This window comes from Rhineura floridana, chromosome 7 (assembly GCF_030035675.1).
Source record: "Rhineura floridana isolate rRhiFlo1 chromosome 7, rRhiFlo1.hap2, whole genome shotgun sequence".
NCBI lineage: Eukaryota > Metazoa > Chordata > Lepidosauria > Squamata > Rhineuridae > Rhineura > Rhineura floridana.
The window spans coordinates 11,338,198-11,362,403 of record NC_084486.1 but is presented as its reverse complement, the minus strand read 5'-3'; the positions used below and the strand labels follow the sequence as shown (position 1 = coordinate 11,362,403).

At 41.8% G+C, this 24,206-nt stretch overlaps 1 protein-coding gene across 9 annotated transcripts in view; it reads left to right on the top strand.

Annotated features, from left to right (window-relative positions):
* Window positions 1–24,206, top strand: part of KCNMA1 (potassium calcium-activated channel subfamily M alpha 1) — an 848,545-nt gene that overhangs the window by 756,621 nt on the left and 67,718 nt on the right. For all 9 annotated transcript variants that reach the window (XM_061634884.1, XM_061634892.1, XM_061634879.1 and 6 more), the window contains one exon: window positions 1,151–1,343. In XM_061634884.1, the coding sequence (XP_061490868.1) occupies window positions 1,151–1,343 (193 nt within the window). The remainder of the gene's footprint in view (window positions 1–1,150; window positions 1,344–24,206) is intronic.

The following is a 24,206-nucleotide window of genomic DNA, read 5'->3' as shown; positions in this document are numbered from 1 at the left end:
GACCCAGTGGTGCGTGCCAGGCATTTGGAGTCTTACTGGCAACCTGAGCAACATGTCTTCAGCTTTGCCTCCCCCCAAGCTCAGGCTGGACTCTAAATGCTACTCCCACACCCTATGAGGGGGTCCTGCTTATGTCAGGGATCCTGCCCAATGCCATTTCCACAGGAGTTGTGACAAATGAAGGTAATGGCTAATAAAACATAGCTATTCACAGAGAGAAAGGAAAAAATCCATTTGGGAATAAAAAATCCTTTCTGGCCCCATCAACCAGCAACTGCATAAAGCCTCCGTGAGAGCTCTCCAACTGAAAGTGGGTGACTTAGGCAAGTTTGGCAAGGGAGATAAGAAGAGGGTGAAATGGCATGGTGCCAGGCCTTTTAAGGAGTCGTAGCATTGCCCCTCCACGAGATCCCAGGGATTCTTGTGAGGTCAAAGCACTCTCACAAGAACCAGCAAGAGCTGCTCCCTTCCTCATTGTGGGGTCAGCCACACAACCCCACAATCTAGTCCCAGCACATGGCTGCACCCAGAACCTCACTTCTGATAGGTAATTTTGCTTCTGGAGAATGACAGGTGGTTCCTTCTTCTTTTAAAGGGCTTAATCACACACTTTTAAATACTAGTTTGTTTAAGCACATGGGGGGTGACTAGGAAAGGATTCCAATTTCTTTGGAATTGCTTCAAGTAGTATGTGTGTTGTTTGCATTTGGGTATATAAAGCATCCTACTTAAATGGTTACTCTTTTTCCTAGGATTAACATGGCCTGACATTTTGAATAGCTGATATCTGAACATACCCCTTGCTATGCTTAGAAAGCCAGACCTTGCCACACAAGGGTGAATGGAATTAAGTTGATTCTGAGTTGCAGACAAGATGCAGAGTGCTGACATCATTCCTATTTCTTGTTTGTAGAAATAGCTTGACTGAGTATTGAGACTTAACGCTAAAATGCTGCCATCAGCACCAACTACCCTTTAGATTAGCACATTTCTTCTATTCCCTGGCACATAGTTAGACCAGCTTAATGTCAGAGCATAAAAAAGATACTTGTTATATAATTTCCCAAAGCTCCTTCTCAGTATTTAATTTGTTTTTTTCCATTTCTTCTCCCACCCCTCTCTTTTTTCTCTCTCTCACTCTCTGCCGAAGGGTACACCATTAAGTCGAGCTGATTTAAGGGCTGTCAACATCAACCTCTGCGACATGTGCGTAATCCTGTCAGCCAATCAGAATAATATTGATGATACTTCGCTGCAGGACAAGGAATGCATCTTGGCATCACTCAACATCAAGTCTATGCAGTTTGATGACAGCATTGGGGTCTTGCAGGCTAATTCCCAAGGTAAGAACTGCCCTATAATACTTCTCCATAGTGCCTACAGGGGACAGAACCTGGCAGGAAGAATATCCCTCACTCAGTAATTCAAAGGGACCTTACATCAGCTTGCTTGACAGTTTAACCTGCTGATTGGTATGATGGGTTTTAAAGGGACGGTTGCAACACTGCACCATACATTCACGGGCACACACAAAAGCAAATTTTGGCAATCCTAGCAAGGAAGCAAAAATTGATTGAAGGAGAATTTAATTTAATTTGACTCTCAGATGGGTGATTGCTAAATTTGTAAAATTCTGCTGCCTCCAAGTTTGTAGCAATAAAGGCACATTGTTACACAGTGCATAGCCAGAGGTGGCTTGTCCCCACGCTGGATGCAAAACAGGATAACTGCAACCGCTGTCTGACAAGGGTGTTTGCTTTGTCTGCAATATAGCAGCCAAATGCAACACAGCACAATAATAGCACATTTTAAATAATAATACATTTTAAAGGGGGGAAAAGAAGAATAACAGGAAGAGTTTGGAGAGGGGGCTTTATAAAATCTGCATGAAAATTCCCAGTTTCTTTAAAATTCTCTGTGATTTCTAGATCAGAAAGCATGGAGGATTAATACAGTCCTTGTTCTGGGCCTCCACATTATTTTCTTTTTCGTCAGTTATCCCAAGGTTGTAGGTTGGATAAAAACACTTATAAAAGCAAAACAAACACTATAAAATGGTAATACACAAACAACAATGGACATTTCCTAAGTGCCTCCCATCAGATCCTAATATTGCAATGTGGAAAAACAAACCAATATAAATTATGCAAAATGAGTACAAATCTCTGGAGTTTGTGGCAAACAATATTTTATTTAGTGTGTGTGTGTGTGAGAGAGAGTGTGTGTGTGTTACCAACTCTATATTGAAGGCTCAGGGTGACAAAAGCAACCTCCCCTTGAACTGATAATTAAAAAATCTCCATTCTTCACTGACACTCCAGAAGCCAACCCAAATATATAAGGTTCAGGCTTGGATTGAAATGGAATTGAAGAGGATGGAAAATGGAGATGTTGGATATAGAAATTGAAGTTTTGATGGCCTGTGGAGATGAGATGCCAAGAGGAGGAGTATATAATTGTACTTTCCTCTTTGGACAAGCCTTGTAAGTAGAGACCTTATCCAAGTCTGCATCTGTGTTGGAATTTTTTTTAAAGGTGTTCTGTTTTAAAGATATTTTAAATATGTTTTTAGTGTTTTTTAGTGTTCTAGTGTTTTTGTTTGCTTCCCTAGGCTCCCTCTGGGAGGAAGGGCAAGATATCAATTTAATTAATTAATTAATAATTAATTAATAATAAATAGTAGTAGCAGCAATCATTTTTCATATCCCACTTGCCTGTTTAAAATAATCAAAGTGTCTTATGGAAAGGAAGAATATCTACGCAGCTCTGTCCAACCTTCTCTCTTCTTATTCTCATTCTGGTATACTACAATCCCACTGGGTGGCTGCTCACAATGTAACTGTATGGAACTCCCTGGCTAGAAAAGCCCTTTGTGAACAGTCCTCTGTGAGGTTTGGCAAATTGAAACATAGCCTCTTTTTTCAGGGATTTGCGTTGGTGTATTGAAAACCTGCCAGAACCTCATAAGAAGAACTGCATATGTGGAGTTCTTGCCCATTCTGTTGTGTTATGAGCAGCCAGCAATGTGAATCACTGCAGCTATGAATGCGGCCTAAGAGAAAATATAAGGCAATCATGGGGCACATTCTTTGCATAATTGCAACTCCTCAGAATGTATATGGAGGAGTATTTGCTTTGAACATTCACGTATATCAAGCTTGCCATCCACATGGGTTATTCACATTTCAGAAGGCTGGAAAAGCTTTTAATATTGTGGATGCATTTCATGTTGGAAAATCTGTTCAAGCCAGTAACTCCGTTTGCATTCCAAGGTAGTATAGCAATGTGTCATGCATACACCTGTTTGTCAAGCCATGCACCATAACAACAGGAGCTAGAAACTTGGGTTTTGTTTTGTAAGATATAAAAGCTGATATACTTTGACTCTCAACTTCAGTGCAGAATATCCATTGTGGCATCAAGAACGGATTCATATGTTCTAAATAGGCCCTAGTTTGCATAAGTAATTGCCAAGTGGTCAGCTCTCATGAGCATGTGGGATAGTCCTCACAGAATATGCAGTGGTGACTTCCATGAGCTGCAATTTGATTATCAAATCATGTCCTGCTAGCAGAAGTTCCATTGATGACTTAATCCATTTTACATTGCTTATTTTGTTGTTGTTATGTGCCTCCAAGTCGATTACGACTTATGGCGACCCTATGAATCAGTGACCTCCAAGAGCGTCTGTCATGAACCACCCTGTTCAGATCTTGGAAGTTCAGGTCTGTGGCTTCCTTTATGGAATCAATCCATCTTTTGTTTGGCCTTCCTCTTTTTCTACTCCCTTCTGTTTTTCCCAGCATTATTATCTTTTCTAATGAATCATGTCTTCTCATTATGTGTCCAAAGTATCATAACCTCAGTTTCATCATTTTAGTTTCTAGTGATAGTTCTGGTTTAATTTATTCTAACACCCAATTAGTTTTCTTTTTTGCAGTCCATGTTATCCGCAAAGCTCTTCTCCAACACCACATTTCAAATTAGTTGATTTTTCTCTTATCCGTTTTTTTCACTGTCCAACTTTCACATCCATACATAGAGATCGCAAATACCATGGTCTGAATGATCCTGACTTTAGTGTTCAGTGATATATCTTTGCATTTGAGGACCTTTTCTAATTCCCTCACAGCTGCCCTCCCCAGTCCTAGCCTTCTGATTTCTTGACTGTTGTCTCAATTTTGGTTAATGATTGTGCCAAGGTAATCCTTGACAAGTTTAATGTCCTCATTGTCAACTGTAAAGTTGCATAAATCTTCTGTTGTCATTACTTTAGTCTTCTTGACGTTCAGCTGTAGTCCTGCTTTTGTGCTTTCCTCTTGAACTTTCATCAGCATTCGTTTCAAATCATTACTGGTTTCTGCTAAGAGTATGGTATCGTCTGCATATCTTAAATTATTGATATTTCTCCCTCCAATTTTCACACCTCCTTCATCTTGGTCCAATCCTGCTTTCCGTATGATATGTTCTGCGTACAGATTAAATAAATAGGGTGATAAAATACACCCCTGTCTCACACCTTTTCCGATGGGGAACCAATTGGTTTCTCCATATTCTGTCCTTACAGTAGCCTCTTGTCCAGAGTATAGGTTGCACATCAGGACAATCAGTTGCTGTGGCACCCCCATTTCTTTTAAAGCATTCCATAGTTTTTCATGATCTACACAGTCAAAGGCTTTGCTGTAATCTATAAAACACAGGGTGATTTTCTTCTGAAATTCCTTGCTCCGTTCCATTATCCAACATATGTTTGCGATATGATCTCTGGTGCCTCTTCCCTTTCTAAATCCAGCTTGGACGTCTGGCATTTCTCATTCCATATATGGCAATAGCCTTTGTTGTAGAATCTTGAGCATTACTTTACTTGCATGGGATATTAAGGCAATAGTTCAATAATTACTGCATCCCCTGGGTTCCCCTTTCTTTGCAATTGGGATGTCTATGGAACACTTCCAGTCTGTTGGCCTTTGTTTAGTTTTCCATATATCTTGACAGATTTTAGTCAAAATTTGGACAGATTAAGTCTCAGTAGCTTGTAGCAACTCTGTTGGTATGCCATCTATTCCCGGTGATTTGTTTCTTCCAAGTATTTTAAGAGCAGCTTTCACCTCACATTCTAAAATTTCTGGTTCTTCATCATATTGCTTACATTGCTTATACATGGAAACTATTTAGACAAATTGGGGTCAATTAATCACGTGGCCAATAGTTTGCATTGCACCTTATATGGGTTGGAGTTGGTGGATCATTATAATCACTAATAGAATAGTGAATCTTTAACTGATGGGTCATAACCCAACCTAAGGCTGATCATACTAGTGGTCACTATTACAATTCTTCTTGTTGTTTTAAGTATTTTAAGAGGAAAGTGAGAAGGAAAAGGAAGCAGAGAGAGGAGCATCAGACATACCTATATTGTAAAAAATTAAATGTTGGGGTCAAATGTGAGTCTAGGAACCAAATTAGATGTTTCTGTGCATTCATTAGATTTCTTTTGTGTGTCCCTTGTAATCTGGTCTAACAGTCAATGCCATTGTAAGTATGATATGTTAGTGAGGTTTGCTATTTGATCACAAATACTTGGGATCAAACAAGGTGTTTGTATTAACTCTCTGAACTACTCATTGATGATACTATAGCCACTTCAAAAACTCACTCCAGTATCTGTTGTAAACCTAGCATTTCAACATTAAGAATGCTTGAGGAATTCATTCTTCATGTATTCTGATACGAACTGGCCTGTTCTGCAGCTCCAAGGCTAATGGCTCCAAGGCTAATCAGAAAGCAGTTATTTTTTGGATTTCGTATTTAGCTGAAATTTATGATAATAAAATTATAGCCTAAAAACATACCGAAATGCATATTAAAGTGCGTATTTTAGGATAGAATTTAGAATGTGTACTTTGGGAGAAAATAAATTCAGGAATGTGTATTTTGGAAGAAAATACATTCAAATATGTATTTAAATATGAATTTTCATGTAGTCTTTTAAATTTAAAAATTGCATATTAATGTCTGTCATGACTCACAAATGAATATATGTGAAACTGACACAGACCAGAAAATATTCTTATCTCCCTGTCTCTATTCACCCTGTTCCCAGATTGGAGTAAAAAAGGGCCTGGTCAGATTGAGAATGGGGGTTCACAAGCAGTAAGCCAGGCAACTCTGAGTGGGAACAGTGCTCAGAGATGACTCTTTAAAATTCCAAAGTACCCAGTAAGAAAACACTTAGCTTCATGGAGGTTTGTGCCACTTATGTCTGCACTACGTCTGATCTTGTTTTTGTGCTTTCACAGCAGAGCAGTAGATTTTCTTGAAGGAACTTAAATACCATGGTTCACATTGTCAAAAGCAATTAGATCAAAGGGGTGGCATAAACTTTGCTGGAAATTGTATTTGGAATGACATTTTTGTCTGTGAGATGTAGTTTTAGTATACCATCCAGCAAAAAACCTCTTCTGCACAAGCTCCTATTGAATATTAATGTCAATGGGGGCTTGCACAGAAGAGTTCCCCCTCCCCACAGATTTTGTCCTTAATATACAAGATGCACAGTGGCAGCAACACACACACACACACACACACACACAGCGGTCCTGTTTCTGCTGATCAGCAAAGAGTATCTCCACTTTGTAGCTCTTTACTGGCGACTAAGTGCTTTTATTTGCAGAACTGGCTGTCACTTTTCTTTTGCTTACAAGTTTGTGCATTATTTATCCTGGGAAAACATTTCGATTCACATCATTTGGTACAAACCCTGATCCATTGCTTGGCATAGCTTTCTGCTTTGAAATGCAGGGCAGCTGGATTTGCACCAGAAGGGTGGCGGTGAGATTTTGCACTCTCACTCTCTCTCATTTTCTTTGCAGGGAGTGGCCACATATCATTGCTACCTTTTATTTTTTGGGCCATGCTTCTGAGCTTTTAATAGCAGCTTGACACCCAGAAATGTTCTTAGACAGGGACTAGAAAAACCTCACATACTTCATTTTTGTATACAATAGGGCCCCGCTTTTCAGTGGCCCACTTTATGGCATTCCACTAATACTGCAGTTTTCAATTAGAGTAAGGCCCCACTCATACAGTGCTTGTTCTGCTTTTACGACATTTTTCAGGCGTTGGGTGCCATTTTATTGATGGAGTTCTGCTTTTCGGGGGGCTTTGCTTTTAGGTGGGGGTCTGGAACATAACCTGCTGTATGAGTGGGGCCCTACTGTACCAAGAATAATGGTGGCAATGCTCTGGTCACATGAATTTGTGGGGTTCTGTAAGTATATACCTACAAATATAGAATGAAGAGATCAAACTTAAATGAGTTGAACAGCCTAGCTACCCACCTAGGAGGAGGCCAGTTACCACATGCCAATTTATTGCTGACAAAGCATCAGTTTTGTTGAGAGGCAGCTGCAAGGTTAGTGTTTAATTTCTAAAACTGTCCCTCACTATCATATCTGAATGTGCTATCCTTCATTATTTTGTTTCCCCAAGTCACATCAGCAGGACCTCTTCTTACCCACCCATCCCTCCAGCTCTTCATCACTTTCTAAGGGACAAACTAGATGTTATATAGAAGATGCATCAAATGTCTCCTGAGAGTTTGGTGGGGTCTTTTTTACAGAAAAGCTACCCTGGAAGACTGTCTATATAGTTCCCTACTTGAAAGGAATCTGGTCCAAGTCCAGTTTAAAGATAAAGGACCATACAAGGGGAGAATAGGAGTGATAAAGTTGCCCGGCAACATTTAGCACCCGAACAGCAGACAAACCAGCAGGCATACAGGCCACCTGGTACCAGTGTTCCCCACTATTGTATTGAAATGTATTGTATTTAAACTATAGTAATAATTTCAAAATTTGCTTCTATAGATTTATACATTAGCATATGCAAATAACTTATGCAAACTGGTGTCCTTTTGGCAATGTCTCCCGCCATTTGTCTATTCCCGATTGCCCTCTCCAGTTGCAGTTCTCCACACAGGGAGAAAGATATGAGAATGCAGGAATTGTTCCCCTTTATGAGTAGGAATGGAGCTGGGAGAGGTGGCTTTTGAATGGGCACAGAGTTGGAATGGTTGAGCACCCCTCTGCTCCCACCGTCCATCTGCTGGGTCAGACCAAAGGCTTTGACTGTTTCACATATTATACAGCAGTATGTAGTTTCCAGTCTGGCCACCAACTGTACACTCAACAGAAAGCTGCAGCTGATTCAAACAGTTCTGTTGAATGTGCCTGTGTGATACACCTTCTTTCTTCCTCCTCCTTAGCCTCCACGAATCCATCCACTTGTTTTTTTGTCAATGACATCACAACATATCATTGTGATGCAAGGACTCCTGATGTGAGAACACCATACGATTTGTAAACAAAAGTCAAGTGGGTCACTGTAGCCAGTAAATTCAACCAGAAGTGTGGGCAAACTAAGCTAAAGACTGTGAGGACAAAAGAGGAAGGAAATGGTGCCGAGAAGAAGCAGCAACTAAGGGAGGGAACCAAAGGATGCCAAATTTCATTGTAACAATGCGTATGATTTAAAAAGCATTGCATAGACTGAAGTGAATTTTGCCTTCAGAATCTCTTTGGATAACCATATATATATTCCTAAGTAAGTCTCATTGACTTGGTTACTCCCACTTAAGTGTGTGTGAGTATAGAATTGTAGCCTACATGTGATGACCATTTTGGAATTGATGTAATTAGCATTTGCAAAGAAGGACTAATACAGCGTTAAGTAATTTGAACCATTTATGGGACAGAAATGTATGTCTTGTTTGTTATGCACCAAAGTATTTGCTGATTTTGCTATACTTTGATTTTCTGATATGATGGAATACCGATGCCATTCAGTGTCCTATTTGTTCATTTACTTCCGGGTTTTTTTACATCTTTGGAAGGTGTCATTATACAGTAAATCCTCTTGGTTAGAAGCATGTGACCCCCCCCATTAATTATTCTCGTGAAAACTTCTCAGATATTTTGCCTGAGAGAGAGCCTCCAATTTTTACCCTAATTAGGGATAGTGGGGGTCCCACTCCCACCCCCACCCCATTCCCCAGAAATGTTAGCTTCAGAATTCTTTTGGCTTCCCTAGAAAACCCTTAGCTGTTTCACTGAGGAATTTCAAAGAAATTCACGTTGGGCTTGGCTTTATGTAGAATTTCAGTGGCAACTGTTGTCCTGCCCAGTGAGGGCAGCTGCCCCCCCATGCTTATCCTCCCCATTTTGCACTGCAGAATGGGGAGTCCCTCTTGGTTAAGTGTGGGCAGAGGTGAGTGGGGGCATCTATCTGCTCCCTATAGGTGCATCCTGACAAATTAAAACTGCTTTATATAGATTGCTTTGTACATTACATTCTTGTCTGACAGTGAGGGAAAATGTCCCAACCATAATTTGTCAGTTTCACCTCTCCCTAAACCAGCACAGAGCTAAGCTGGATTGCCATCAACTGTTTCAACAGCTGTTTGTAATCCTAACAGTTTATTCTGAGGCAGTAAATCATTGTTAGAGCCAAATAGTCATTTCAAAAACATATTTTTTAAAACCTGGACTTTAACAGGCTTTTCAAAAGAATGTTAAGGAACACCTTTGAAACTGACAAGATCAAACAAACAAACTTAAAACATGCAGTCCCATCTCTTATTAAGATAAGTTTATAAAAGGGGGAACCCCTTTGTAACATGCGTTTTTGAAATTTTGCCCTACAAAAGAGGGGTTCTAGTCTTCCTTTTTAAAAAAGGCCAATAAATAGTTTTCCTTATAAAAGTGGCTAATTATTTTTAAAGTTCAGTATTAATCTGAGTATCTACAAACAGAGCACATGAAGCATTTCCATGACTTGTTTTAAAGGAACTGCATAACATTGGGAACTGTGAGGATTGTTAGTGGCTTTTGGCATTTCTCTCACATAGTTGACTGCTTTAATCATGGACATTCCACTACACTTAGAAAACATGAGCCAGAATCAGTCAGACAGGGACAGGAACATTTTGAGAAACAAAAGTCTACTCTGAGGCAATGATGAGCAAAACCCCCATAATACATTTCACTAGTCTTCTTGAAACTCATTTGTTCTTTCCTTCAAATGTTTTGCTTGTGAAGGAAGTTGACAATACTAGTGGAATTGAAATGGTTACAACTTCTCTTTAACTTTCTTACATGTTTTACTTGAAGAAAGAACTCACAAATTTGCTTTGAATTTCACTATATGGAGTGGTAAACAACCAAATAACTTAGCTAAAATGCAGTCATAAGTGTTCATTTTTTTCATCACTGAGAGCCAAGTGACATGACCGCTGCCAGGGTAGGAAATCCTGTGTGCTGCTGGTGGGACTAGGCACTGAATGAATATTATTCTTGTCAATTACTCTCACCAAACTCTGCACACAAAATCAACAGTCATATAACCACTTGAATGCACGATGCTGTCCTCTGCACCCAGCAGTTGCCAAGCTAGAAAGAGTGTATGACTCACTCCATATAAATACATTTTGGACCCTGTTGTTATGTTATAGTTCCCTTTGAGGCATGTGATCAGTAGACTTTCTTGTGATATTTGGATTTCACTCAATCCCCCACCCCCCCAGCTTGTTTTGCTATCTGCACTTACTGCTTTGTCCCCAGTGACCTGTTAGCCCATCCCCATATCCTAGATGAGGCTTCTGAGAAATGTTACTAGTCTCATCTCTAGTATTTTTGATTCTCACAATATTCCTTGTATGTTTTGTGCAAACAGCCTTAACATTCCACTGTAGACAAAACACAATGGCAATTTAGGGAGGCAAAGACACAATTTTACCTCCTCCCCTTTCTCTTTCCCTTGGTAAGTTTCACTCATTAAACAACTAGAATTCTTTTTGCTTACCTCAAAATTCCTTGCACCTAAGCAAGAACCTCTAAATTTGCTTCAAAATTTCACTGTAAGCAAATCTCAGTGGCAGCTGAGTGATGTCCAGGATATACAAAGAAATGAGATAACATGATGTTATTTGGATGTTTCAGCTAATAAGGAGCCTCCAAATTTGACTCAAAATTTCTTTTTTAGTAAACTTCAGTGGCGACTCTATGTTAGGTATTACTGTTCTTCCCAGCTTTTCTTTCATTCTGTGTTTAGCCAGCCATGGTTTAGCATCTTTGCTTAATATCATTTGAGCACTTTTGGGAGAACAGACAGTTAATTAAACTCAAAATACACTGTTTGCCTTAGCTCTTGGTTTCTCTGTTTGTTACAGAATTTGGACCAACTCTACCTGTTTTTTTTCTCTTAAACTAAGAGAAAATTGTACAATTGCAGAACCCAGCCAGTTTCCCCCTCTTTTGTGTTTTTGCAATTGATTTTCTTTCTAGTGTTTAATACCTTTCATTTGTCTTTGTAGAATTCCATTTTATTCCTTTTTACAGCCTGGTATTCCAGTTCACCAAGGCCATTTTGAATTGCAATCCTGTATCTCAGTTTCTTCCTAGTTTTGTATCCTTTTGCAAAACTAATGATCATACTTTCCACTCACAGTTCTTTCATTCAAACTATTGAATGAGCTTTAAGAATGATTAATGAATTAATTGCTTTTTACATGTGTCTCAAGTCGATTTACAAAGATTTACAGTACAAAAGAATGACTTTTAGATACAGGAGAAATTTCTGTGTTACATCACTTTGTACCTTTTCCCAGCTTGGTACACTGTCCATTAGTGACTGCTCATCAGGTGTATCCTTCCATCAAGTTCTGTAATCACCACTCTGGTTTGAGAAATCTTGGAAAATGGGCAACATACGAATATAGTTTATTGCACTCAAGCTGAAACTATACATGCCACACAGTTGCATGCATGCGTTCCACAACATTTTTTTAACCAAAAGCAGCTGCAGGAGGTTGCAGTCATTGGTGGAGGACTGCTGGGAGAAAGAATCTACAGAATCCTTTTTCCCCTGGCCGTTTTTCTGCTCAAAATTGACCCAAGTTCTTTTTCCACCCCCAGGAAAAGACGCAAGTACCCCAGATGCAACCGTATAGGAGCCATTTTCCCATGGTGATAGATTACATTGATCAGTGGGTCCTTTCCACAGAATCAGCATCCTTGAGGTGCCAGTTGTTAAGTGGTGAGGGTTAGGGCCTTCACTTCACTCTAAAGTTCCTGCTGCTTCAGAGCCACAGGGGAGGCATAGGTCTGATTTACACTTGCACTTTAGTTGGTTCCTGTACACTTGATCACTGGTAACTGAATGTGTAAACTGACTCTTTTTGAAAAGAATTGATTTTGATGTGAAGTGCACATTCCATCTATATTGTCAATATGTGTGATAGCCCATTCATATGTGCAAGCATCATTTGCTATATGGCTGTCATCTAGTGTGGGCCATGAACGTATATGCAAGCCATCTTGCATGATCAACAGTTTTTAGGAGAAGGGGCTATCAGTATAAGTATTGGATGGTGCAACAACGGTGAACTGAAAAGTTGGAGCAGACTGTACACACTACATAACAACACTGTCACAAATATAGTACCTATCCCCCCTCTTTTTTTTTAGCATTCCCTCTTTAAATTTCTTATGTATCTTTCTTATCTTTCTTATGTACCTGCTGGTACTTACTGAAATGGAGCAAATTCAAAGCATTGCCTTCTTCCCATATTGTAACAGAAACTGCATGGTAGCTTCCTGGCCAAAACACATAAAGACAATTATTACACTTAACTGTTTAGGAATTTTATGTGTACTGTAGTGGATTTGCCTCCAGGTAGTAACTTTGGATACTTAGTCCAATAATTTTAGTTTATTGTCTAATGATTTGAGCTGTTTTTTTGAATCCTAAAGAATAAAAACAATGCATTTCATTAAAAGCCACTTCTCAAACAATAAAACCACCTTATGTCTTTGAGCACTTCTGAAGTTGGATTGCAGGGTGCTGGTGGAAGGGATTGCACAGTAACATTCCCCCCCCCAAAGGCATTATAAGACAGATTGCAGTGTAACAGTTCAGATGTAGTTCAGCACAGCAACATTCAGAGAACAGTTCTCTGAATGACTTCAACTTATGAGAGTTTTCCCTGGGAACTGTATTTCAACCACATAAGTAATGCAGTTGCGAGCTGCATTTACAATTTTTGCAATAGGTCCTGCGACAAGTGTAAAGGGAAATAAATAGAGGAAAATAGATGAGTCAGAGAAAATGAGTTTCAGGTTAGGCAATCCTATGGTTCTCCCAATGCCAGCAGCCTCTAACTCCAGCAGTATTATGTTGGCATAATGTAACTGGGATCCTATGGAGTCCCAGCAGCAGAGATGACAGCAAAATGATACCACTTTAAACAGATAACAGAGCAACACTGACAGATATTTCTGTAGCATCAACACTATAGCACCCTTTGATCATGGTGTTCTGCACCAATGACACCCCCACATTATCCATGCATAGAAGGATCCCCAGTCAATGCATGATGATGGCTGAATGATCCCATTATATCACCCTGCCAATCACACAGACAGCACAACCAGGCAGACACAAAGATACCACCATACCCTCCACTATGCAATGCAGTGCCATATCATAGTTGATCAAAGGGAACAGTATATAGATTAGTGGTCCCATTCACACAATTTCCTGGCTCTCACATGCCTTAAGATGCATGTCATCCCATCTAGCCATAGCTCTCCCTTATTCATATGGTTGACTGCCAGCGACTATTGCTTATTGTCCCAGCAGACCTTAATTCCTCTCTCCCCTCTCCACACCAGCCCAGCTTCATGGTTTATCACACCACCAATAACCAAGGGATTGCATTTGGCTAGAAGTAATACTTGGAGTGGAGTGACTCATGCTCACCCAGAAAAGTGGGTGTGACTCCCATTGCCTTCCTGAAAATGCTGTACCGAATCTCACCCATTGTTTTCAGGAAACTCTCTCTCTCTCTCTCTCTCTCTCTCTCTCACACACACACACACACACACACACACACACAAACGCACACAGAGAGAGACAGAGAGACTGGGCAGCTGTTTTTTCTCCCTCTTTTGCAAAAGGTGATTTTTGGGGGAGGGGAACACAGGGGGGTTGGCATGGAAGCTACTTTATTAGCACAGTGAACTGAATGAGGGCATGTGCATGCCCTTTCCCCTGCAGTCCTTGTGTAGTACTCTGCAGCCTCGGTGGCTGCCCACACTTCCTGGAATGCATTCTCCATGAAAGGATATTCAGAGAGGCGGCCTTTAGAGCATCTGAGAGTGGCAGCCCTCCAATGGGGAATGCCTTCCAGGAAGCATGAGTAGCCAGGGAAGCTGAGGAGCACTACATAAATACTGTATTGTTCTAAGTTAAAGGAAAAACACACATACCACTCAGAGCAAGGAAGAACACAAATGTGTTAAAGGAAGGACACAATAACTCTCAGCCACCTTGTAACATCATAAGTCCCTCAGTAAATCCCACACCCCTGAAAACATCACCAAAATGTCTTTCCCCAGTTTTTGAGGGCAATTTCTTGTAACCCCTTCTACCATGAATGTCTGGGGGGAAAAGACCTCGTTGAAATGATCAGCACAGGGCTACCAATGGTCGATGGTGGGAGCTTACTTGCATTTGGGGGTTCATGGCCAATGTGCTCCTTCTTCTGAACAGTACATTCTTGCTCTGTGTTCCTTGTGTGGGAAGCAGTATTACTGACTGTTAAGGGAAGGATTATTGTTCAGCTAATAAAATCCCCCATATTACAAAAGTGGGGTGTGTGCAGAACATGAGAAGCATATGCAATAATCATTTTGAGTTATGGTTCTCCCCTCCCTTGCCTACCTAGTCCCTATACCCTCAGTTGCTGGAGTGGAGTTGAGGTTTCTTCTGTATGGTTTTGTCTGGAGTCCTGTGGTGAAGTACTTGAAAGAGCATCTTATACATTCAATCAATCACTGCATTCTGTAGGAGAGGGCCTTCTGCAGATGCCATCTTATTAGGAGATCCATTCTGCGCAATGGGTTGTATTCAACTAAGTCCTACTCAGAGTAGACCCACTGAAACTAATACACCTAAATGAATCATGTCTGCTAACCTCAATGAGTCTAAGTGGAACTAGCATTGAATATCCAATGTAGAAATTGGGCCTCTAGTATCATGGCACCAACCCTTTGTAATGTCCACCATTAAATATTAGTCAGGTGCCATGTCTGTTGTCGTTTCGGTGCTTGTTGAATACTTTCCTTTTTAAATAAGCCTTTCAAGTTCAGATCTTTACCAATCTGCATCTGTATGGGAATTGTTTTATAATAATAAATATAATAAATAATAAAATTTTATTTCTGAGTCGCCTGTCTGGCCAAAAAACGGCCACTCTAGGCGACGTACAATCCATTAATAAAATACAATATAACAATAATTAAACACAATAATTAATAGGTTAAAACCAAGAACTATAATTAACAGCAGCAGCAAAACTAATTCGCCACAGAAATCCCATAGGCCTGCCTGAAGAGCCAGGTCTTTAAGGCCCGGCGGAAAACATTCAGGGAAGGGGCATGACGAAGATCGAACGGGAGGGAGTTCCAGAGAGTAGGGGCCGCCACCGAAAATGCCCTGTCTCTAGTCCTCACCATCCGAGCTGATTTAGCTGATGGAACTGAGAGAAGGCCCTGTGTGGCTGATCTTGTTTGGCGGCATAATTGGTGATACTGGAGGCGCTCCTTCAGATAAGCTGGGCCGAGACCGTATAGGGATTTAAAGGTCATCACCAACACCTTGAATTGGGCCCGGTAAGCAACTGGCAGCCAGTGTAGATCTACCAACACTGGGGTGATGTGATCATAGCAATGGCTGTTCTTAATTAAATGTGTCGCCGCATTCTGTATTAGTTGCAGTTTCCAGACCGTTTTCAAGGGTAACCCCATGTAGAGCGCATTACAGTAATCCAAGTGAGAGGAGACCAAGGCATGTACCACCGGCGGGAGCAGATGAACAGGAAGGTAAGGTCGCAGCCTTCGTATAAGATGTAATTGATACCAAGCTGCCCGGCTCACCGCAGAAATTTGAGCCTCCATGGACAGCTGGGAGTCAAGAATGACCCCAAGGCTGCGAACCTGGTCTTTTAGGGGCAATCTTACCCCATTGAATACCAGGTCTATATCACCTAACCTTGCCTTGTCTCCCACCAGTAGCACCTCAGTCTTGTCACGGTTTAGCTTCAGTCTGTTTCTTCCCATCCAACCACTCACGGATTCCAGGCAATTGGACATGGTCTTCACAGCCAACTCTGGTGAGGACTTGAACGAGAGATAGAGCTGAGTGTCATCTGCATATTGGTGACACTGCAGCCCAAATCTCCTGATGATGGCCCCCAGCAGCTTTACATAGATATTGAATAGCATGGGGGAGAGGATAGAGCCCTGTGGCACTCCACAAGTGAGAGGCCAACGGTCAGAGACCTCATCCCCCAATGCTACCCGTTGGTGTCTATTGGAGAGAAAGGAGTGGAACCACCATAAAACGGTGCCCTTTATACCCAATGCCTCCAGACGATCCAACAGGGTACCATGGTCAACGGTATCAAAAGCTGCCGAGAGGTCGACTTCCGGGAAGGGTGACTTCGCTTGTGCCTGCTTTTGGGACGGGCTCCCGCCTCAAAAGAAGCTTATTCAGATATAAATCAGTCAGAACATTTTTTTTTTTGACTGATGAAATTTCTCCCGGGCAGGGAGAAACGTAGAGATCAACCTCAAAGCCTGTTTTTGTTGGGAGGACTGGATTTCATTAATTTATGAGATAAGGTCCAGCCAACAACGCCGGACGGACTTCCTAACAAGCTCTATCTGCTTAAGCGATACGTTTATCTTTTCTTGAAAGAGAGAACGGACTAACAGACAAGCACCCTTCTTTCTATTATTTTTTTTTACTTGGTTTAAATTGTTGCAGCAAAAGGAGATTTGTCAGATTGATCGGCTTTGGACAACTTCTGGGTGAGATATAGCTCTTCTCTGTTATTCACGAAATTAACAGCTTATCTCTGTTTCTGTCGCAAAAAGCTGTCCTGGAAGTGCATTCTAAAGATAATAAACAGAAGAGGGATTTCTATTCCTGATTTCTATTCCGAGGAATATTATATTGTCTGGGACTATTCTCTTTTTGGTCTATTTTATTTTGACGAATCTGCTTCTTCACGACGCCACTAACTGTTTTGATGCTGGGAACTAAATTTATTTTGCATTCTTGAACATAGAGAGATAAGGCAGGTTGCTCTGTTTATACTGTGATGTCATCAAGCCTGGAATATTAACCCAATTGTTGCTGAAATAAGAAGTGGTTCTTCTTTATTTTTGTTTTGCTTTGTTTTTGTGGTTTTAAAAATGGCAATCAAGAAAGTGGCTGAGAATCTGGAAGTAATTATGTTTCAGAAAATAATGGATGAGATTGAGATAACGAAACAAACCCTGTGACAGGGCAGTAAGGAGCTGAAAATTGAACTGAGCAAAATGACGCAGGAGTTTAAAGAAATAGGGGACCCTGTGAGAGAGGAGAATGAGATCAGAGATGAGAAAAGAAAAAATAAAGGGAAGATACAAGCCCTGGAGATTGGAACAAATGTGGAATTGGAAAAAGATCTGGAGTTTATGGATTTTAGAAATAAAATCTACTGTTTGGAATTTAACGTTATCTCTGAAGAAATTAATGAAGATATTAGAGATAAAGTTATCAATGGCTTGGATAATCTTCTGGACTGGAATGATGTGATGGAGCTTGATATAGAGAAAATCTATGGAATTAACTGCAGTCATGTGACAATGGAAAAACTCTTAAGAGATGAGCCAGTGCATTTTCTAAAAAAGAAGAACATAGATATGAATTTACAACAATGTTTCAGCAACTTATTCAGAATGGATGGCAAGAAAATATTTGGGATAGAGGAAATTCCCATCAGACTCTTATTATATGACTATGGCTACAACAGCAAGATTATTATGGAATACTGATAATGGAAGATTGGACACTGAAATTACTGGACCTAACAGGACTATTGAAGATGGAAGATGGAACTAATAGGGATAATGGAATAATGGCTATTGAAATTATTGGACCTAACAGATTCTGATGAGATGGATTAATCGAAATGTTTATTTGGACTATGATTATGACAATAAGATTATTATAATTATTAACGAGATGGATTAATTGACATGTTTATTTGGAGAAAAATTGATAGATATATTTCTTAAAGAATTGAAACCTCTCTTTGACTTTTTGTGGAAAGAATAAAGTAATGTTTATGAGATTTGATGATTAATTAAGATAACTACTGGAGGAAAGTGATTTTATAATATGATTTAAGAGACAGGATTGTTATATATTGTAGACCTATAACTGATTTGATATGGGACAAATGGGAAGTCAACATTTTATTTTTTTTTTGTTTAATCATTTTTGTTTTGTTTTGTTTTTTGTCTTTGAATGTTTTATGATTTTGTTTTCTATGTTTTATGAAAATTTGAATAAAAATTATTGTAAAAAAAAAAAGAAAAAAAAAAGCTGCCGAGAGGTCCAGGAGGACAAGGAACGTGTATTCACCCCTATCTAATGCCCTCCTCATTTCATCCACCAGAGCGACCAAGGCTGTTTCAGTTCCATGTCCAGTCCTGAAGCCCGATTGGAATGGATCTAAATAATCCGCTTCATCCAAGTGTGTCTGTAGCTGATTGGCCACCTCGTTCAATCACCTTGCCCAGAAATGGTAAATTTGAGATTGGGCGAAAGTTGTTCAGATCTTGGGGGTCCAAGGAGGACTTTTTTAAGATGGGTTTTATTATTGCCTCCTTGAGGGCTAATGGCATTACACCCTCTTCCAAGGATGCATTTACCACTGCCTTGACTCCCTCGCTCAACCTCTCTTTGCAGCTCATAATGAGGCACGATGGGCAAGGATCAAGTAAACAAGTGGTCGGCTTCACAATTAAGAGCACCTTGTCCACATCCTCAGAAGGAAGAGGCTGAAATCGAACCCACAAGACTGGATTGCAATTGGCCGACTCTGGACCGCTTACTGCATCCACGGTGTATGGGATTAAGCTCCTTAAATGTTCAATTTTATCGGCAAAGTGCTTTGCAAATATGTCACAGGAGGTTTTGGAATATTCCATGGGCTCCTGAGTGACTGGACCGACCAGACTTCGGACCACTTGGAATAACCTCCTGGGACAGCACTCTGCAGATGCAATAGAGGCAGCAAAGAAATCCCTCTTTGTTGCCTTTGTTGCCACATGGTAGGCAGCTATTGCTGCTCTGACCTGTGTCTGATCATCTTTGGAGCGAGATTTCCGCCACCGGCACTCTAGTCGTCTCACCTCCTGTCTCAATTTTCGCAGTCCTGGAGTGTACCACGGCGCCAATTGAGTTCTATTCAGGAGGAGAGGACGTTTCGGAGCCACCCGGTCTAATGCCCGGGCGAGTTTTCTATTCCACTCCATCACCAGGGTTTCGACCGGGCGTCCTTCGGCAGGCTCCAATTCCCCCAGGGCATTCTGGAATCCATCCGGATCCATCAGGCGTCTGGGGCGGACCATCCTAATGGGTCCTTTTCCCCTGCGGAGGGTATGTGGCATCAAGAGGTCCATGTGCACCAAATAGTGATCTGACCATGACACAGGGGTAGAAGAAATAGCCCCTATCTTCAGAGCACTTCCCTCCTCTCCAAGGACAAACACAAGGTCAAGCGCATGACCGGCTACATGGGTGGGCCCAGTAGTACTAAGGTACAGTTTCCAGGAAGTCATGGTTTCCATGAAATCCCGAGGGGCTCCAAGGGGCTCCAAGGAGGGCGGTCCCAGCATGCACATTGAAGTCACCCATCACCAACAGTTCAGGGGACCTCGTTTGTACAGCTGAGATCACCTCCAGCACCTCGGTCAGGGATTCTGCTGCACAGCGGGGTGGGCGGTACACAAGCAGAATCCCCAAACTGCCCTTCGGGCCCAACCTCCAGTACATGCAATCTATAAACCTGGTCTTATGGAGAGGCGGTCTGGTGAAAACCAAGGACCCCTGGTAGATAACTGCCACCCCCCCTCCCCGCCTTCCCACCCTCGGCTGCTGTGCATATTGGAAACCCGGTGGACACATGGCCTCAAGTGTAGGAGCTGAGGCCTCGTCCAACCAAGTCTCCGTAATGCATGCCAGGTCTCCGCCCTCATCCAAGATCATGTCATGGATGAGGGATGGTTTTTGTGCTACAGTCCTGGCATTACATAACAGCAGCCGGAGGGTGGCCGGAGTCCTGCGTCCCCCAGTTATCTTGTGTGGTGGCCCTGGACTCCTTTGGGAGGACGGGCAGGATAGAAAATGAATAAATAATACCTATAAGATAAGTATTAGCATTATAGTCTGTGTGTAGTCTGAGTTGGAATAGTAAGCATTCAAGTTGCAAACAGTTGTATGTTTATTTATTTATTTATTATTTGATTTATATTCCACCCTTCCTCCCAGCAGGAGCCCAGGACGGCAAACAGAAGCGCTAAAAACACTTTAAAACATCATAAAAACAGACCCTAAAGTACACCAAAACAAAACAACCTTAAAAACTTTAAAAAAAAAGCTTTTAAAACATCTTTTAAAAAGGGTTAAAAAACATATTGTTTTTTTAAAAAAATATTAAAAACTAATTCCAACACAGACACGGACTGGGATAGGTCTCAACTTAAAAGGCTTGTTGAAAGAGGAAAGTTGTTCCTCATCTAGCGCTAAGAGTGGAGAAACTGAATTCATGTTGAAAGTTTCCCAGAATTTGTGGTAATTCACATACATAAAGTTTACAGTTGAGAACAGAAAATGGCATTTCCCACCCCCATAAGATATAAGAGACCAGTGATCTATCTGGGCCAGTTTTATTATCACCATCATGGCCAGACAGGTATCCCCTGGGATCTTGCAAGCAGCAGAACATTATAGTGATAGCTAACCTCTGTAGTCAGTCCCCAACTTCTAGCATTCCATACAATCTGAAGTTGTTTAAATTATTTAACCCAATGTGATCACTACCACTGTTAACTGTTGAACTCTTGTTTAACATAAATGTATGTTAGACACTATGCCAAACACAAGAGAACTGCCTATGTCCCTGTTAGCTTACAGTCTAAATTGAACAATACACAAGGGAAGGCTGTGTAAGCAGTAGCAAAAATGGAGTAGGGTTCACTACAGCCCAAGTAGCAGAAAAGGTGTGGTGGCTCAGAGATGGCTTTCTTAAAGGCATAAGTTTTGAAAAAGAAGAGGGAAGTTTAACAGAGAGGGTAGTTGTTCCCAGCATGGTGGAAGGCAGAATGGCCCAGGGCAGATTTAATGGTAAGCGGTGGTAACGCAGCCGAAGCTCTGCTCATGGCCGGAGTTTGATTCCAACGGAAGAAGGAAGTCGAATCTCCGGTAAAAGGGGTCGAGGTCCACTCAGCCTTCCATCCATCCATGGTCGGTAAAATGAGTACCCGGCATATGCTGGGGGGTAAGGAAAGGCCGGGGAAGGAACTGGCAATCCCACACCATATATACAGTCTGCCTTGTAAACGTCACAAGACGTCACCCTAAGAGTCGGAAACGACTCGCACTACAAGTGCGGAGACACCTTTTTTTACCCAATTTTTATTTATTTATTTATATATTAGATTTATATCCCACCCTTCTTCCCAGTAGGAGCCCAAGGCAGCAAACAAAAGCACTAACAACACTCTAAAACATCATAAAAACAGATTTTAAAATATATTACAAAAAAAATCTTTAAAAACATATTAAAACAAAACATCTTTTAAAACATCTTAAAAGCAATTCCAACACAGACGCAGACTGGGATAAGGTCTCAACTTAAAAGGCTTGTTGAAAGAGGAAGCCCTTCAGAAGGCACCAAAAAGATGACAGAGATGGCACCTGTCTAATATTTAAGGGGAGGGAATTCCAAAAGGTAGATGCCATTGCACTAAAGGTCTGCTTCCTATGTTGTGCGGAACAACATCCTGATAATATGGTATATGCAGAGTGCAGTGATTGACTTGGTATATAAGGGGTAAGACAATATTTCAGTTATCCTACTCCCAAGCTGTATAAGATATTATACACCAAAACCAGAACCTTGAACTTAGCCTGATAGCTAACAGGCAGCCAGTGCAATTCTTTCAGCAGTGGGGTGACATGTTGGTGATACCCTGAGCAGTCACACCACTGCATTTTGCACGAGGTGCAGCATCCGGACCAACCTCAAGGGCAGCCCCACATAGAGTGTCTTATAGTAATCCAGCCTGGAGGTTACCAGTGCCATTAGGCTATCCAGGTCCAGAAATGGCCGAGCTGTCTTATCAGCTGAAGCTGGTAAAAGGCACTCCTAACCACTGAGGTCACCTGGGCCTGTTCTGACAAAGATGGATCCAGGAGCATCCCCGAGACTACGGACCTGCTCTTTCAGAGGGAGTATGACCGCATCCAAAGCAGGCAACTGACCAATTATCTGAACTTGGGAAACACCAACCTACAGCATCTCTGTCTTGCTAGGATTCAGACAGTTTATTGGCCCTCATCTAGCCCACCACCGAGTCTAGACAGTGGTCCAGAGCTTGCACAGCCTCTCCAAATTAAGAAGTTACAGAGAAATAGAACTTGATATCATCAGTGTACTGCTGACATCTTACCCCAAATTTCCTGATTACTGCTCCCAAGGGCTTCATATAGATGTTAAACAGCATGAAGGACAAGATGGTACCCTGCGGCACCCCACAGCACAACTGCCAGGGGACCAAAAGACAACCACCCAATTCTGTTCTCTAAAAATGACCCTAGAGGTAGGATCAGTACCACTGTAAAACAGTGCCTCCAATACCCATCTCACTAAGTCAGCTCAGAAGGATATCATGGTCAATAGTAACAAAAGCCGCTGAGAGATCAAGTAAGAATAACAGGGTTGCACTCCCCCTGTCCTTCTTCCAATAAAGGTCATCCATCAGGGCGACCAAGGCCAATTCAGTCCAATAACCAGGCCTGAACCAAGATTGGCATGGGTACTTGCAATTGCTGTGCCACAACCCTCTCAATCACCATCCCTTAAAGGGGTATTTGTGACCAAGCGGTAGTTGTCACAAACGAATGGGTCCAGAGTGGGCTTTTTCAGGAGAGGTTGGATCACTGCCTCTTTCAAGGTGGCTGGAACCACTCCCTCCCGCAACAATGCATTGACCACACCCTGGATCCACTCGGTCAATTCCCCTCGGCAAACGTAGATAAGCCAAGAAGGGCATGGGTCGAGAGGACATGTTGCTGGTCGCATCATTGCAAGCACCTTGTCCACGTCATCAGGCCACATCAACTGAAACTGATCCCAACAAGTTGCTGGAGACATAGCACTGGACACCTCACGGGGGACTACAGTAGATGTGGATGGGGGCATCAAGATTGCTACAGAGGCGAACAACTTTACTCTCAAAGTGCCTTGCAAACAATTCACAGTGGGCCTCCAAAGAGTCTAAAACTCTATTTCCTGGAGTTGATGTCAACAGAACCCTGGCAATACGGAAAAGCTCCACTGGACAGCTACTTGAGGATGTGATGGTGGCAGGGAAGAGAGCCTTCTTCACCGACCTCACCGCTACACAATAGACACGGTTATGATGTTTTACTCATGCCCAATCAGGCTCACAGCATGTCTTTCACCACTTGTACTCTAACTGGTATCCAGCCTGTTTCATTGCCCTTAGTTCACTGATGCACCAAGGTGCAAACTGGGCTCCCCAATGCTGGAGAGGGCTCTCAGGAGCAACCGTATTAAGAGCCCGACGCACCATGCTGTTCTACAGCATGACAAGGGCTTCAATAGGATCACCTGCTATATCTACTGGGAACTCCCCTAGGACATTCAGGAATCCAGTGGATTCCATTAGTCTCTGGGGGCGGACCATCTTAATCTGTCCACCACCCCTGCAGGGGAGGATTGGAGCTGTAAGTCTAAATGTCACCAGGAAGTGGTCTGACCACAACAATGGGATAACATCCACCCCATCTATCTCCAGACCACCCCTTCCTCCATATGGAGCAAAAGCCAAATCAAGGGTATGCCCTGCCCTATGCATCGGGCCGGTGACAACTTGAGAAAGCTCCATGGTTGTCATGGAGGCCATGAAGTCCTGAGCTGGAACACTACAGGCAGCTCCAGCATGGATATTGAAAACCACCCAGGACTATCCTTCTGGGCTCCTCCAATACCACAACCGAGAAAG